At 40.2% G+C, this 15286-nt stretch overlaps 2 protein-coding genes across 4 annotated transcripts in view; both read left to right on the top strand.

The window, feature by feature from the left end:
• The window catches only part of LOC103717421, a 56978-nt gene that overhangs the window by 37087 nt on the left and 4605 nt on the right, over window positions 1-15286 (top strand). The window contains exons 1-6 of one of the 3 annotated variants that reach the window (XM_039123711.1): window positions 12257-12534; window positions 13271-13497; window positions 13819-14031; window positions 14231-14591; window positions 14690-14808; window positions 14904-15002. In XM_039123711.1, coding sequence (XP_038979639.1) covers window positions 13327-13497; window positions 13819-14031; window positions 14231-14591; window positions 14690-14808; window positions 14904-15002 — 963 coding nt within the window. In that variant the 5' untranslated portion in view covers window positions 12257-12534; window positions 13271-13326. Of the gene's footprint in view, window positions 1-12256; window positions 12535-13270; window positions 13498-13818; window positions 14032-14230; window positions 14592-14689; window positions 14809-14903; window positions 15028-15286 lie in introns of those variants that run through there. The other 2 variants (XM_017845256.3, XM_039123710.1) reach the window with 2 other exon arrangements.
• Window positions 1902-6954, top strand: LOC103699770 (receptor-like protein EIX2). Its single transcript, XM_039123709.1, has 2 exons — window positions 1902-3952; window positions 5551-6954. Exons 1-2 carry the CDS (start codon window positions 2106-2108, stop codon window positions 6764-6766), a joined length of 3063 nt encoding a protein of 1020 aa, XP_038979637.1. The 5' UTR covers window positions 1902-2105; the 3' UTR covers window positions 6767-6954.

Below are 15286 nucleotides of genomic sequence, written 5' to 3' on the forward strand. Positions count from 1 at the left end.
CAACTCTGAATGTACTTCCAAAGTGGCTGTTGGCGACCTAAATGCAACAGCATTTGGTTGGCAATATAGAATTTGGAGCCCAAACCAACCCACCCACTGGAGGGATTCTTTTTCACTGTTGTTTGATTGGACCATGAGTTAACCTAGCCTTCTTTTCAATAGTGGGACTTGTGGTCGGACCTCCCATAGTTGGGTGAGTAATGGGTCAAACCCACTCGTACCACATTTGGGGTTTGGTGTCGAGTGGGGAAATAGTCCCACCCACCCCCACAAATAACCGTGGTTGTTGACATCTTATATGCTGCCATGGCCTAGCCATATGGGCAACTTAATTAAAAATAAAAAAAATTCCATTGGGCCGCCCCTGACCATAAAAAAATATTCATCATTAAAAAAAAAAAAAAGCCTTCCTTACGGAGTTCGCCTTAGGACTCCAAATGCATTGGGGCCATCTCTGACCATATCTCGTAGACTTCCTTGGCAACCGATGATGGTCTCGGCTTCTTCTTTGCCATCATCACCGGCGACACCGCTTCATCTCCTCGAGTTAGCTTATCCAGCAGTGGTAGCAGCGGTCAAGTGACGAGGGGTGCAGCCATTGAAAGACAATTATGACGACCATGGCAGTTTTATATCGGTAGCAGCAATCACAGCAACTGGAGATTTTTGAAATATCATGTGTGGTGGACAGTAAACTTAGCAGAGAATTGCTCCCTCCCATGCTTGATGAAACATATCTCGCTATGGCCTTGTCACCTTAGAGAGATGTGAATTAAAAATTAGATTAAGATTAACAAAAATATAACTAAATATTAAAGATATAACTATTGCTGCTTACTCCAATCCAAAATAAAAAAATTCAAAGGAAACATCAATTAATAAATATAGAAAATTAAAACAAATAATGTAGGAAAATTATAAATCATAATAATCAATGAAAAATATAAAATTAAAATAAAAACCAAAATAAAATTAAAATAAAATTAAATAAAATAAAAACTATGAATTATATATATATGTTCATGTATGTATGTATATATATACGTACGTATGTATTCCCATTCTATATCCAATTCTTCTTCTAATTTTTCATTCCTAAAATTCAAACGGAGTGTTAAAGATTAGCCAGGGGATCATACTTTTTTTCTTTTTCGTACCACAGTCAGCAAGAGATGCGCGTGCCATCCCACAAATCATTAGAACTGAGACATTCTAGGTGGTGCCAACCCATATGGAGAAGACTCTCAAGTTTGGATGGCCAAAAATAGCTTAGTCATCCACTTTTCCTTGTGGAGTCAAGCATAGAAATTAAAGTTTTATCTGCTCATTGTGTCGTAATCTTGACGTAGCCGATAGATTTAATAGCCTGTGCACGATCTTTTGTGCTTATTGTTAAGGAAATTCTTCATACAGCTTATATATAATTTGACAAGATCAACTTGTCCAAAATCTTTTGAGGTATTCGACTGTCAAGGAGACAGGTCTTTATTTTTGGCGTGCGAGGGAGGCAAATTAGCTTAAAAGTACCAAAATATGCTATTTGTTCTTGCGTGCCTCTGACGCGGCATGGTCAAGTCAACATAATAAATTTTGAGTCTTTGTAATAAAATTTAATTTTGAACTTATTAAATGGCTCTTTGAAAGTCGCGGTTATAACTGCAGAAGAGCAATTAAATGACTCTTTGAAACTAAATTCGAGAAGACCAGCACGACCTTCGGTCCTGCCAACTTCTTCCCTACGGCATAGGGAGTACTCTTGTCCACACAACTTCGGTCCTGCCAACTTCTTCCCTACGGCATAGGGAGCATTCTTGTCCACAAATACATTTCTAAAACAGGAACTCATCCTCTAGTAGTTGCATTGACTTGAGAATACTAGATGTTGGTCTATGTTTTTTGGCAGCTATATGGGAACCGGGATTCTTATCTTGATAGCTCAGCTTCATTCGTAACCATTGGTGAACTATTCTTCGATGACCGAGTTTTTCATTCCACTGATAGGCGAGTCACTATTTACATGACCAAGAATCCCATTCCCGTCTCCCTCTGAACTCAGTTGTCTCAACAAGCTATCCTCCCTTTGCTCCTTCGCATAGGGAGATCTCATGGCTTCAACCAATACTTCCATTCCTCTTGTTTATGCCATCTGGATCGCGTTCCTCCTTTTCTTTGGATCCGTGCAACTATGCCTCTGTTTCAGTGGAAATAGTTCCGGGTCAGGAGGCTGCATAGAGAGGGAAAGGAAGGCTCTTCTTAGCATACGGAAGGGCATCTATGATGCCCACAGATGGCTCTCTTGGAATGGAAAAGACTCCTGCCGATGGAGAGGAGTTCGATGCAACACCATGACCGGACACGTCATAAAGCTTGACCTCCACTACCCTTATCCATGTGACGATTATTATCCCGAACCTTGTCCTGATAAAAGTGAGGTAAGTCATTCACTACTTCACTTGAGACATCTGAATTATTTGGATTTGAGTATGAACAATTTTGGTGGTGCCCCGATCCCTGACTTCATTGGATCTCTTGCCAACATGAAGTATCTAAGCCTCTCGCATGCTGGGTTTGGTGGAACAATCCCTCACCAACTCGGGAACCTCTCAAACTTGCTCTATCTTGATCTCGCTTCAAACTTTTGGTACTCTTTGGATGTTGATAATCTTGGCTGGTTACCTTCGATCCGTTTCCTGCAGCATCTTGACATGAGTTATGCCGACCTCTCAAAAGCATCCAACTGGATTCATGTGATCAATATGCTCCCTTCTCTTTCTGTCTTGCATCTGTCTCTTGCTAGTCTTCCAAGCCTTCCCTCTACACTACCCCATGTTAATTTCACTTCTCTTACTACACTTGATCTCCATGGGAACTACTTTGCATCAAGCATACCCGGTTGGCTGTTTAATCTTAGCAGCCTTGAACTTCTCGATCTTGGGAACAATTTTTTCCCTGGCAGTATACCACTTGCCATCGGAAATCTCAAGAAGCTTCGAGTCTTAGATCTCTCAGTGAACACCTTCAATGGAGACATCCCGGAGATGGTATGGAGTCTCAAGAGCTTGCAGTCAATAGATTTGAGTACGAACAATATCAATGGGAATGGTATCAGTGGGCAGATACCAGAAACTGTGGGGAATCTCAAAAGCTTGGTGTCCTTGGACCTCAGCTATAACAATATCAGTAGGCATATACCAGAAACTGTGGGGAATCTCAAAAGCTTGGTGTCCTTGGACCTCAGCTATAACAATATCAGTGGGCATATACCAGAAACTGTGGGGAATCTCAAAAGCTTGGTGTCCTTGTCCCTCAGTATAAACACAATTAGTGGGCGTATACCAAAAACTGTGGGGAATCTCAAAAGCTTGGAGACCTTGGACCTCAGCTCTAACAGCATTAGTGGGGAGATTCCAGAAACCATAGGGAATCTCGGTAAGTTGAGCAGTTTGGATTTATCATGTAATCGTATCAACGGGCAGATACCTAGAACAGTGGGTAATCTCTGCAACTTGAGCACCTTTAATGCTTCTGATAACAATATAGGTGGAGATATTACAGGATTCATAGAAGGTTTCTCGAGATGCAGCACCAATAGATTACAAAATGTTGATTTGCATCACAACAATCTTAGCGGTGCTTTGCCCAATCAGATAGGAGAGCTCCAAAGTTTGGGCTATCTTGATCTTGGTTCAAATTTATTGGACGGTTCAATTCCTGCATCATTGTGGAAGTTATCTGCCCTTTCTTATCTGAATCTCGCAGCAAATTCCTTGGCAGGTGCACTAACTGAAGACCACTTCACCAACCTCACACGCTTATCATATTCGAATGTTATATCTTACTCAGTGATTAGTGGATTAATAGATCTATCCAACAATTCATTCTCTGGACCTATTCCGCCAATCTTGGGTGGTGGTTTCGACTATCTTACCATTCTGCTTCTTGCACATAACAGGTTCTGTTGTGGGATGGGGTTCCCAGTTTAGTCCCACATCGGCTAATCAGCGGAAAGGTCTGTGCCTTAAATGGGGGGCTTAATAACCTCTCCTTACCGAGGGCCCTTTTGTAGGACAAAACCGTGAGGGTAGGGGTAGTACCTCCGCGGCCCCCCGCGCCGTCAGGGCTCGGCGGTGACTGTCATTGGGCCACGGCCCTGGGCGACCTCCCGCCGAGACCCGAAGCGGCAATCCCAGAGCGGACAATACCTCGGCAAGGACGCGGATGCTTTCCCTGCTCGGCCGGTGTGTGGGCTGGTGTCGGGATTGCCGCTTCGGGTCTCGGCGGGAGGTCGCCCAGGGCCGTGGCCCAATGACAGTCACCGCCGAGCCCTGACGGCGCGGGGGGCCGCGGAGGTACTACCCCTACCCTCACGGTTTTGTCCTACAAAAGGGCCCTCGGTAAGGAGAGGTTATTGAGCCCCCCATTTAAGGCACAGACCTTTCCGCTGATTAGCCGATGTGGGACTAAACTGGGAACCCCATCCCACAACACAGCCCCCCCAGCGGGAAGGTCTGTGCGTGGCCGGGGCCCTTCCTCTAGCGCCATCTGATGCAGGGTCGGAACCCCGACACCAGCCCACACACCGGCCGAGCAGGGAAAGCATCCGCGTCCTTGCCGAGGTATTGTCCGCTCTGGGATTGCCACTTCGGGTCTCGGCGGGAGGTCGCCCAGGGCCGTGGCCCAATGACAGTCACCGCCGAGCCCTGACGGCGCGGGGGGCCGCGGAGGTACTATCCCTACCCTCACGGTTTTGTCCTACAAAAGGGCCCTCGGTAAGGAGAGGTTATTGAGCCCCCCATTTAAGGCACAGACCTTTCCGCTGATTAGCCGATGTGGGACTAAACTGGGAACCCCATCCCACAACACAAATCTGATGCGGGGTCGGAACCCCGACACCAGCCCAGCGGGAAGGTCTGTGCCTTAAATGGGGGGCTCAATAACCTCTCCTTACCGAGGGCCCTTTTGTAGGACAAAACCGTGAGGGTAGGGGTAGTACCTCCGCGGCCCCCCGCGCCGTCAGGGCTCGGCGGTGACTGTCATTGGGCCACGGCCCTGGGCGACCTCCCGCCGAGACCCGAAGCGGCAATCCCAGAGCGGACAATACCTCGGCAAGGACGCGGATGCTTTCCCTGCTCGGCCGGTGTGTGGGCTGGTGTCGGGGTTCCGACCCCGCATCAGATGGCGCTAGAGGAAGGGCCCCGGCCACGCACAGACCTTTCCGCTGGGGGGGCTATGTTGTGGGATGGGGTTCCCAGTTTAGTCCCACATCGGCTAATCAGCGGAAAGGTCTGTGCCTTAAATGGGGGGCTCAATAACCTCTCCTTACCGAGGGCCCTTTTGTAGGACAAAACCGTGAGGGTAGGGGTAGTACCTCCGCGGCCCCCCGCGCCGTCAGGGCTCGGCGGTGACTGTCATTGGGCCACGGCCCTGGGCGACCTCCCGCCGAGACCCGAAGCGGCAATCCCAGAGCGGACAATACCTCGGCAAGGACGCGGATGCTTTCCCTGCTCGGCCGGTGTGTGGGCTGGTGTCGGGGTTCCGACCCCGCATCAGGTTCAATGGCAGCATTCCATCAGCATTTTGTGAGGCAAATAGTCTAAAAGTTCTCAATCTTGCCGATAATGATTTATCAGGAGTTGTCCCTAACTGTTGGAACAATTCATCTCGTTTGGGAGTCATTGATTTCTCAGATAACAAATTGTCAGGAGGCATTCCTAGCTCAATGGGATCTCTCAGTCAACTCATGTCACTGCATTTGAGAGACAACAACTTCTCTGGTAAAATTCCTTTGTCCTTGCAACAGTGCAAACATCTGACTACTATTGACCTTGGCAATAATAAGTTCTCAGGTAGCATACCTGAATGGATTGGAGGGAGCCTCTTATCATTAAGGGTTCTCCGTCTGCGATCAAATATGTTGGATGGTAATATTCCTAAGCAACTGTCACTCCTTGCTTCTCTTCAAGTGTTGGATCTTGCTGACAACAAACTTTCTGGAACTTTGCCACCATCATTTGGTAATTTAAAAGCCATGATTACCACACAAAATGGGAGCAAACCTGTTCTTTCTGAAGATATGGCCTCCTATTACACTGAGAATATCCAGATAACCACAAAAGATTTGCAACTCACATTCACTAGTGTGCTCTCACTTGTGACAAGCTTAGACCTCTCAGACAACAATATTTCTGGAGAGATTCTTGAGGAGTTTACGAACCTTCATGGGCTTCATTCCTTGAACTTATCAAGGAATCATTTGACAGGAAGGATTTCGATCAATATTGGCGCCATGGGACAGTTGGAGTCACTTGATCTGTCGATGAACAACTTATCAAGCACAATTCCTACAAGCATCACAGATTTGAATTTTTTGGCGCGCCTGAACTTGTCCTACAATAATCTGTCAAGAAGAATTCCATCTGGGAACCAACTCCAAACCTTGAATGATCCATCCATCTACATTGGCAATCAGTATCTTTGCGGACAGCCACTACCAGAAAAATGCCCCGGCGATGAACCTACAGAAGGTCCAACAGAAGAAAAACAGGATGAAAATGGTTCAGAAATGAAATGGCTTTATGTTGGCTTAAGTCCGGGATTTGTGGTTGGCTTCTGGGGATTTCTTGGCGCAGTGATGCTTAAAAAGAGCACAAGGTATGCTTATATCCGATTCATTGACAGGATATGTGATTGGATTTATATGGCTGTAACAATAAATTCTGCTAGGCCAAAGTCCAAGAGAAATCGAGGACGCAAAGGAGGCAAGTAAACTGTTGCAAAGTTGTAATGCTTTCCCCTGTGTATGGTTCAGGTTGACTTAATGTTTCTGCAATGCATCATGCATGAAAGATGAGTAGAAATATGGACTATTAGAATAAATAGAAATGCTTGGAAACCATTTAAATGTTTTAGTTATTGAGGACTTAAAAGCTGTAATTGAGTGAATTATTTAAGCAAAATACTCCTAGAAGCCTCTCTACATTTGCTATAAGCTGTAAGTTTTCTTTCGATACTTTTATCAATGGAAGTGACAAGTGTAGCATCCTCACTATTTTGCTTAGAAAAAAAATTTGGATGCTTTATTCTAATCGTCATTTTCAAATAATTTATGTGCAATGATATGGAATTGGAAAATATAAACATATATATTTTTGCATATTTTTTTATTATTAGTTTCTTTTAAATTCTTAGGAAAAAGGGACAAAGCCCCTAAGAACATTTTTCCGAACCTCACTCCCACGACATCAACCATTATGAATTGATTACCTTCTTGGTAGATCTTGACTGCCAAAAAGTATGCCTGACACCGTTTTGGGCTCTTGACGGACAAACAGACAGACACACACACAGAGAGAGCAATGCTAGTATCTATAGATGCACACAGCATTGTCAGGATTGTATCACTTCTTGTTCCAATTTTAGATATCCGATCCATTTATTTCAAGTTTGGATCAAAGGGATTAGAAAAGTATGAGTTGAGAAAGATGTTGTGATATGTGTCTTAGATATGTGTTGAGTTTACTGTTTAAGTTGAGAGAGAAGTGGAGAGGAAGGATAGAGATGATGTGGTGCTTGAAGAGGGGTTTGAAAATTTGATTATTGATAAAGAAAGCCTTGGATCAAGCAAATCTATTAGAATTATTACAAGAGGATGGGCTTCAATCTTACAGGCATATAAGACTATAACCAGACTTCTATCTGGATCCATTTTGGATGGTCTTGCTTTCAATCTCTCTTTGATCTCCTCAATTTTGCACACCCACATCCCAACTGCAGCATGCCAAGATGTAAGTTAAAATCTTTATGTGGCTTGCTTTAAAGCTTAATACAAGAGAAATTCTATCAAAAGGTTGGAGCTAAGGATCCAATTGCATCCCCTTGGGGATCCATTATTCTCAATTTCACCTTTGAGTCAAGGACGACACCCTTTACTCAAGGATATGAAGGAAATACTTGAAACGAGTTAAACGAGGACCTCACCAGAAAAGGAAGGTGTTATTACACTCTTATCGTTTATACTCTAATATCCTTGCCATGTTAAAGGTTTAAATCCAATCAAATCCAATTAGATCCAATTACAAATACCCCGACCTGTAATTTCTCCACCCATGCTACAATATCTTCTAGTCCACATGGATTATACACCAGATATGCTCTAATACCATTTCTAACAATGCAGAAGCCTACCTTAACTAAGCAAAACTAAATAAAATAAATTTGCTATGGAAGCCTGCAACCTTGACATTCCAAATAATTTTGTTCTAATATATGCATGGGGGCCTCTCTTTACTCTTTAGCATCAGAGGGAACAACCCATACGGATGGTATATCGCATGGCATAGTCATTCATTTGGTTGTTGTGTTCCTAAAGTTCCACAGTTATGCCGGATGGATACACCATTCTAGCGAGGGGCAAGCATGAAGGTAGGATTCTGGCAATTGCGACAACCTCGACCTCATTGGTGAACACTCCAGCCATTTTTTTTTGACAATTCAATGAAAGCTATTGCTAGTTTCACAGAGTCCTTGACCATCCCAATCGCTGGGTAGTTGCTAGTTGTCAGCAATTAGGTCAAAGGAGTAAATAACCAACATAGTGAAAATTGGGTCTCTCAATTTATGCAATGAGTTAATTCTTTGAATTGTATGTCTCTATTTTGTCCCTTTTTTTTCTTTATGTACAGACATTTGATTGCCGAATCCAAATAATTCAGATAAGGCCAGATGGTTATAATTATGGTCACAATTCTCCTAATTGTCGCAAAGAAGCATACTATAGTCTTGTAACCAAATCATGTGCAGCAGAAGCAGCCTAATGAAACTATGCTTTCAAGTTGCTATTAGACATTTGGTGCGAAGTTGCTTAAGAAGACTTCATTTAACGAAGCATGGAGTGAAACAATCAAACCTAATTCAAGAAATTAAAGAAAATGAATACAAATGGAGAGGGACAATATTTAATTCAGGTGACATGATCTGATCTTATCAGCGTTCCATATTCATAAGAAGAAAATCTAGAGTCCATTACTCAGATATTTGATTCTAATTGAGCAAGAATTAAAAGTCGTGCACAATGAAAAGTTGAGATTGATTCAACATCCACCTCTTAAATGACTTAAATATATTTACTTACAATCACATGCCAATCTTAGATGAATTAAAGACTGGGTTCCTAGTAAAACTAAGATAGAAAAAATTAAATATTTGAAGGTCAGGGGACATTCAGGTGCAAGGCCTCCAACCCAGGATGCCTAGTAGATCAAAACTTGGTTCACTAAAATTAACGCAAGGCTGTGCCAAAATGAAGCTGGATTATTACTCTCCATCCATGCGAACTCATGGCTATCTCCCTCGCTTCATCCTCAATGTAATAAGCTTTTGCAGCAGTCCAAATTCCTGGGCAACTATGCTTTCCATGTGAGGTAATTACAACTATATATATGTCCCTTCAAACAAAATATGCAAAAATATGAGTACATTAAATAGTAAAAAATTACATATCACTTATAAGAGGATCTGTACAAGAAAAATTTTAAATACTTATACAGGACTAAGAAACTCAAAATAATACCTTTCAGCTCACTTTTTTTTTTGTAAAATCGTGGATTATTACAAAATGATATCAGGATAGACCTAACTCATGGTCTATATGGATTAGGAAACACTGCAGCATGGTTCCTTTTGGAACCATGGACCGATCATAGTATTGTGATTGAATTTAAGCCTAGAAAGCGTCAGAGATTAAATGAAAGAGTATGTAAGGAACCATATAGGTGTATGCTTAATTCACATCGATTATGTGCTGGGAAGAATATGGATAATGATACCAGGACTAAGGAATATAAAAGAATACATGCTGGCTAGCCTATGTGGGTAAGGTCCTAGGTTGTCAAAATCCGCTTCCGATCATCATTTAATTCATCGGGGATGTGAAAGTGTGTAACTAATAGAGCACATAGAAGACCCGATTGATATCTAGGTGAATTGAGCGATGATTACTAATGAGTGATTAGAACCAATACTCATTTAAGTAACAACAAGTCCTTCCAAAACTATCCTAGAAAAATGGGTTAATTTATCAAAAATTTCTTCCTCAAAGAGAACGCACCATTGAAGGCATAAAAAATTTGCTATATATAAAATTGCTTGTCTACTTATAGAGAATTGGAGTCTACTTATCTTATATATGCGAAAAATTCCTCCAATCAAAAGGCATAAAAAATTGGTATGGCTCAAGAGAATCGGTGTGATACACATAAAGTGATTGAGGACAAACTTGCCTAGCCAGTAGCGAGTGGGCTTGGAAAAACTTTTCATATGCACTAGTGGGCACCCTAAAGTATTTTACTTTATTTTGAGCTTCTATTATGTAGCTGCGTTGGTAAGTCACATATACCAAAAATATAGGCATAATAATATTACCAAAGACGGGCATCCATGTTAATATTTTGAAAACTAACTTTGATGCTAACTCATTAGTGTTTGGGTCATGAGTGAACAATTCAGCTGTGGGTGAAACATGAGTAAATCAATTGACCTATGGAATCATTTGTACTATATAATAATGAATATTTAGAAGTAATAAAATTTAAAAAATTATAAAAAATGAATAAATATAAAAGTTATGACAATCATAATTTAATTAGTTATTACATATGTAATATCCATGATCCACATCAAAAATAATAAAATATCCATACCATAAAAATGATGGATTATTGCAATTTATTTTATATAAAAATAAATAAAAAGATATCTATTAGTATCTTTTACTAAATATATCTCTTACTGGATTCAGACTTAGCATACCAAAGACCAACTTGGCTAAGAATTTGGGCTGCCAACTTGGCCATCACTCGGAGTGGATTTGCATTAAAAATATATTTTAAAATATCTATATTTTATAATTTTATATTTTGATTCTACTGTCTAAATCACATTGATCGACATTCTATGCTACTCTTTGATGATAGCATAAACAGAAAATAATCATGAATTATTTAATTTTAAAACCTATGAAATTATTTATATTATGGGAAACCATATGTGAAACTTATTGATTTTGTAATACTACAATAGTTAAGATTTGAAAATACTCAAAAAATAAAATAAGTATGCATTGTATGTTTCATTCTCCTCCAAAAGATTGAAATGATTATATTTTTTATACAAATTATTTGATTATGAAATATCATAACCTATTTAAAATAATTTCACGTAATGACATTGAATAAGTATAAAAAAAAATCAAAATGACACAACAACAAGTTATTGTGCAGTGGTTTGGCGATTGCATACCATGTGAAATATCAGCAATCCGTATCCCAGTTTAAAGTATAGGTTTTTATTTACTTATTCTAGCAACTATCTTTCTTCTCGGCAACTCACATACTTCGGAAAGGTAATCAAATGGCTGATTGTTTAGCTAATATGGGATGTGAGCTTGATGAACCCTTGATATGGGTTACAACATTTCAAGTAGCTGATTGGATTAGCTAATATAGGATGTGAGATTGATGAACTGTCACTCTAGGTTGCAGCAATCCCTGCAGCTGTTAGTTTTGCATCATGATGTTTTCGGTTGTTAGTTTGCTTCTCTCTAGTGATGCATATTAATGCTCTTTTGTAAGAGTTCAAGGGGTTGCCTCCAATTCCTAATTTGAAAAAAAAGACTTTAGGTTTTTTTTCCTGAAAACTGGCTAATTTTTTGAAAGATCCGAATGCATTTCCAAATCCTTTAAGAAACCGGATAGGCCAAAGGTTGGTTTGCTGGTTTTTCGGCTGGTCCAATGTGGCAGTAATAAACATGGGACTTAGACAAGCTCTCGGTGTAGCTAAGATCAAAAACTCTTCAGGTCTGTTTCAATAATACTATAGAAGTGAGTTGAAAATTCTGTAGATTTCGAAAATTAGGTCGTTCATTTAAGCATGACTCTGTATCGGCTAAGTACCAACCAGTCTAAATTCTATGGGAAGTAAAAAAAAATCTATAATTTTTTTTCTTCTCACAGACTACGAACTAGGTTTGGGTTTGGATTTGGATAAATTTTTAGAAAATACAAGCTAAATATACTAAAAGGGCTGATTCCTTAAAAATTGTTAGTTTAATTCTATAAAAATATCCTAATAAGCTCTGCATTTGTACAAGTTTAGGAAAAATTTCGACGGAGATGAAATATTTTTTTCTTGTAAAAAAAAGCAGCTGTAGCAACTTCTACGGCTCCATCATTCGTTTTCAAAAAAGAAAACACTCGCTAAAAAAACGTTTGCACAAAGTAGCCGAGGCTGTGTTCTCTCCACGAAGAAAATGTTCCAGATTTCGGGTGAGATCGACCGCAGCTGAAGATTGGATAGTGAAAACAATGATTTTTGGAGAGTTTTGGAACCGGGAACGATGCTCGCTCGAGAGAATCTCCTCTTCGAACGATATATAAGAGGAGGCAGATGGAAGACCTCGAAGAGCACCCAAACCCGCAGTAGAGAAGCCCTTGTCCTACTCCGTTTAGAGCAGGCTCCTCTCCTTCGAATCCCTTTGAGGTATAAATCCCATCGATCTAGAGCTAGGGTTTGTGATTTCTTGGAAAAGGTATTGTCTTGAATGTGAATTGATGAATATCCTTGGAAGAAATCTGTGCTTCATTTTGCACCGATAATTGCACTTTCTACTATGTCGGATCTGCAGTTAAATTTCAAAAATATGAACTTATGATCGGACGATATGTTGTGTCTGAGTTAGTGGTGTTGGGGAATTTCGATGCTAGGTTATGCAGAATTCCTGTTTGATGCAAGAGCTCCGAGAAGAACAGAGTTTTTGATTTAATCTCGGTTTTTCTGATTTATGTGTAGTTGCGTACTTGTTAGGTTTCATTGGAATTTGTGAGCTTGCGTACTGATTTGACCTGGGCAATTTGCTTCCTATATTCAAGTCTGCTAGAAATAAAACCTCCAGTTAATTAGTTCTATCATTCAACTTTTTTGGAATCACCTCTGCGGTGCTCTTCATTACACTGTGCTAGTTGCGATGTAATTACTTAGTAAAATAATAAAATTTTCTTATACCTTTTTCAGACATTATGATCGCCATTTTGTATGCATTTATTCATATTGGTATTAGCTATGCAGGCTTTTTACTCGGATATCTTCAAATGCCTAAATTATCAAGAGTTTTATTAGAATGCATGCTCCATTTTATCGTGCTGTAACTATTTTTTTGCTACTAAATATTAACTCTTGTGCTTTTCTGAGTTGTTGAAGTGTTTGTAATTCTTTTCAGTGTAGATATTGCTACTCTTTAGCAGTCAAGGACACTTCTATATAGGTTTTCTGAAAATGACTTCCCAGTGCTGGCCTTCAAAAAGCAATAGATCTTCAACCAGGTATTGGTGGGTTCCAATGGAAGTGCAATCCTTGGAGCCAAATACATTTTTCCTCAAGGAGGATGTCTCTATTTCTCGTGCAAAAAGCAATGCACAATCTGAAACCAAAGCTCCTAGCAACAGAGTAAGTACAGTGAAGTTTATATCAGCAGTTGTAGGGATCTGGGATTATGTTGGTCAGCCAGCAATTTTTCATACCAATGGAAGCTTGAAATGCCCCGACATTTGTCAGAAGGATAATCTTATATGCTATTCTGATGGCCAAACAAAGCATAAATCTAGATCTGCCAATGGAGAAAATTTCTGCAATAATCTCACATCCAGTAGCTGTTTCTCATCATCAGCAAAGTCAAATTTCGAAGATCTGAAAACAATTTAGAAAAGGTTATTGTTTGCTTCATGCAATAGGAATGTCAGTAATTCTTTCATCTGTAAAAATGTCCAGGTCGGTGATTCTCATTTGCCTGTAGACTCTTATGGAATCGATAAGGTGGCAAGCCAAAAGGTTTCCAATGATCTGGCACACCCATATGAAAGTACAACTAGGAAGAAAGTTCTGACTGACCCACTAGCAATGGATCGGATGGAACAGATGACAACTGCACCATTGCCCAAAGAAATTCTCTTGTTGACTTATCTGCTAATCGGAGTGAAGGAGGTAATATCGAAACTGAATGCGAAGGTGTTTCTAGTGGTAATCGTGTGAATTTAGTAGAAAATGTTCTACAAACTCATGGTTCTCATTATTCAACTTATACACTTCAACCATTGAAAACTACGAAAGAGGCAATCATTGTTTTAAGAAATCCAAGTTCTGGTCTTCACTTCGACTGTAACATGGATGATGGATCTTTTAGGTTCAACTGATTGCACACCTGGACAGTGCCAACAAGAAACAGACTCTTTATGTGCAGACATTGAATCCTCAGGCGAAATTTCTGCTTCCAAGGATTGATTGTAATGTTCATGATAATAGTACAAAATTACATGACAAGCTTGTTCATGAGCAAGAGCCTTCTCTAAAGCATTGGTTATCCATACAAAATAAAATCCAAAATGTCTGTTCCAATAATAGACATGCCATAGCAGGAGCACTGGCTGGAGCATTGGTTAGCCTTTGTCTGCATCCTGTTGATACAGTTAAGACCATCATTCAGGCTAATGGCATGGGCCAAAAATCAACTTATCTCATTGTTAGGAGAATTATATCTGAAAAAGGTAAAATTTGAGTGCATATGCTTAGGATGTTCATTTGTTGCTATTACTTGAAGAATGTGATGGGAACCCTTCTTAAAATGTGCTTAGAATTTGTTTAGGCACACTGGGACTCTACTGTGGAATTGCTAGCAATATTGCTTCTTCAGCACCAATATCTGCAATTTATACTTTCACATATGAATCGGTTAAGGGAGCTCTGCTGCCTCTTCTGCCAAAGGTGATTTTTGGTCCTTGCATCTGTGAGATGTCATTATTTGTTGCAGGTACTTTTTCTATTTGCCTTTGTTGGTCTTACTGGTCTTCCTTATACAGGAATACCATTCCTTGGCACATTGCATTACGGGTGGCTGTTCAAGTATAGCGACCTCTTTTGTCTCTACTCCTAGTGAACGCATTAAGCAGCAGATGCAAGTGGTTTGCAGTATCAGAACTGTTGGTAATCTTTTATTGTATATTCCATTTTGTCTCAAGTTTGAGAGTGTTTATTTGAATTCTTTTGTTGGTATTTTTCTCTTACAACCAAGAGCTATTATGGAATTAGTTATACTTAAGTTATAAGATACCTGGTTTTGGCAACAAAACCAAGCATAATTTTTATTTTTTAAGCACCTTGAATTTGAGGGTAAATGACACTAGTTAGACTCCAGGTGCATCTATCGCTTCTTCCAAGCATAGCCTTCACATGCATAGAGCAG

Source organism: Phoenix dactylifera, chromosome 2 (assembly GCF_009389715.1).
Source record: "Phoenix dactylifera cultivar Barhee BC4 chromosome 2, palm_55x_up_171113_PBpolish2nd_filt_p, whole genome shotgun sequence".
In the NCBI taxonomy this organism is placed as follows: Eukaryota; Viridiplantae; Streptophyta; class Magnoliopsida; order Arecales; family Arecaceae; genus Phoenix; species Phoenix dactylifera.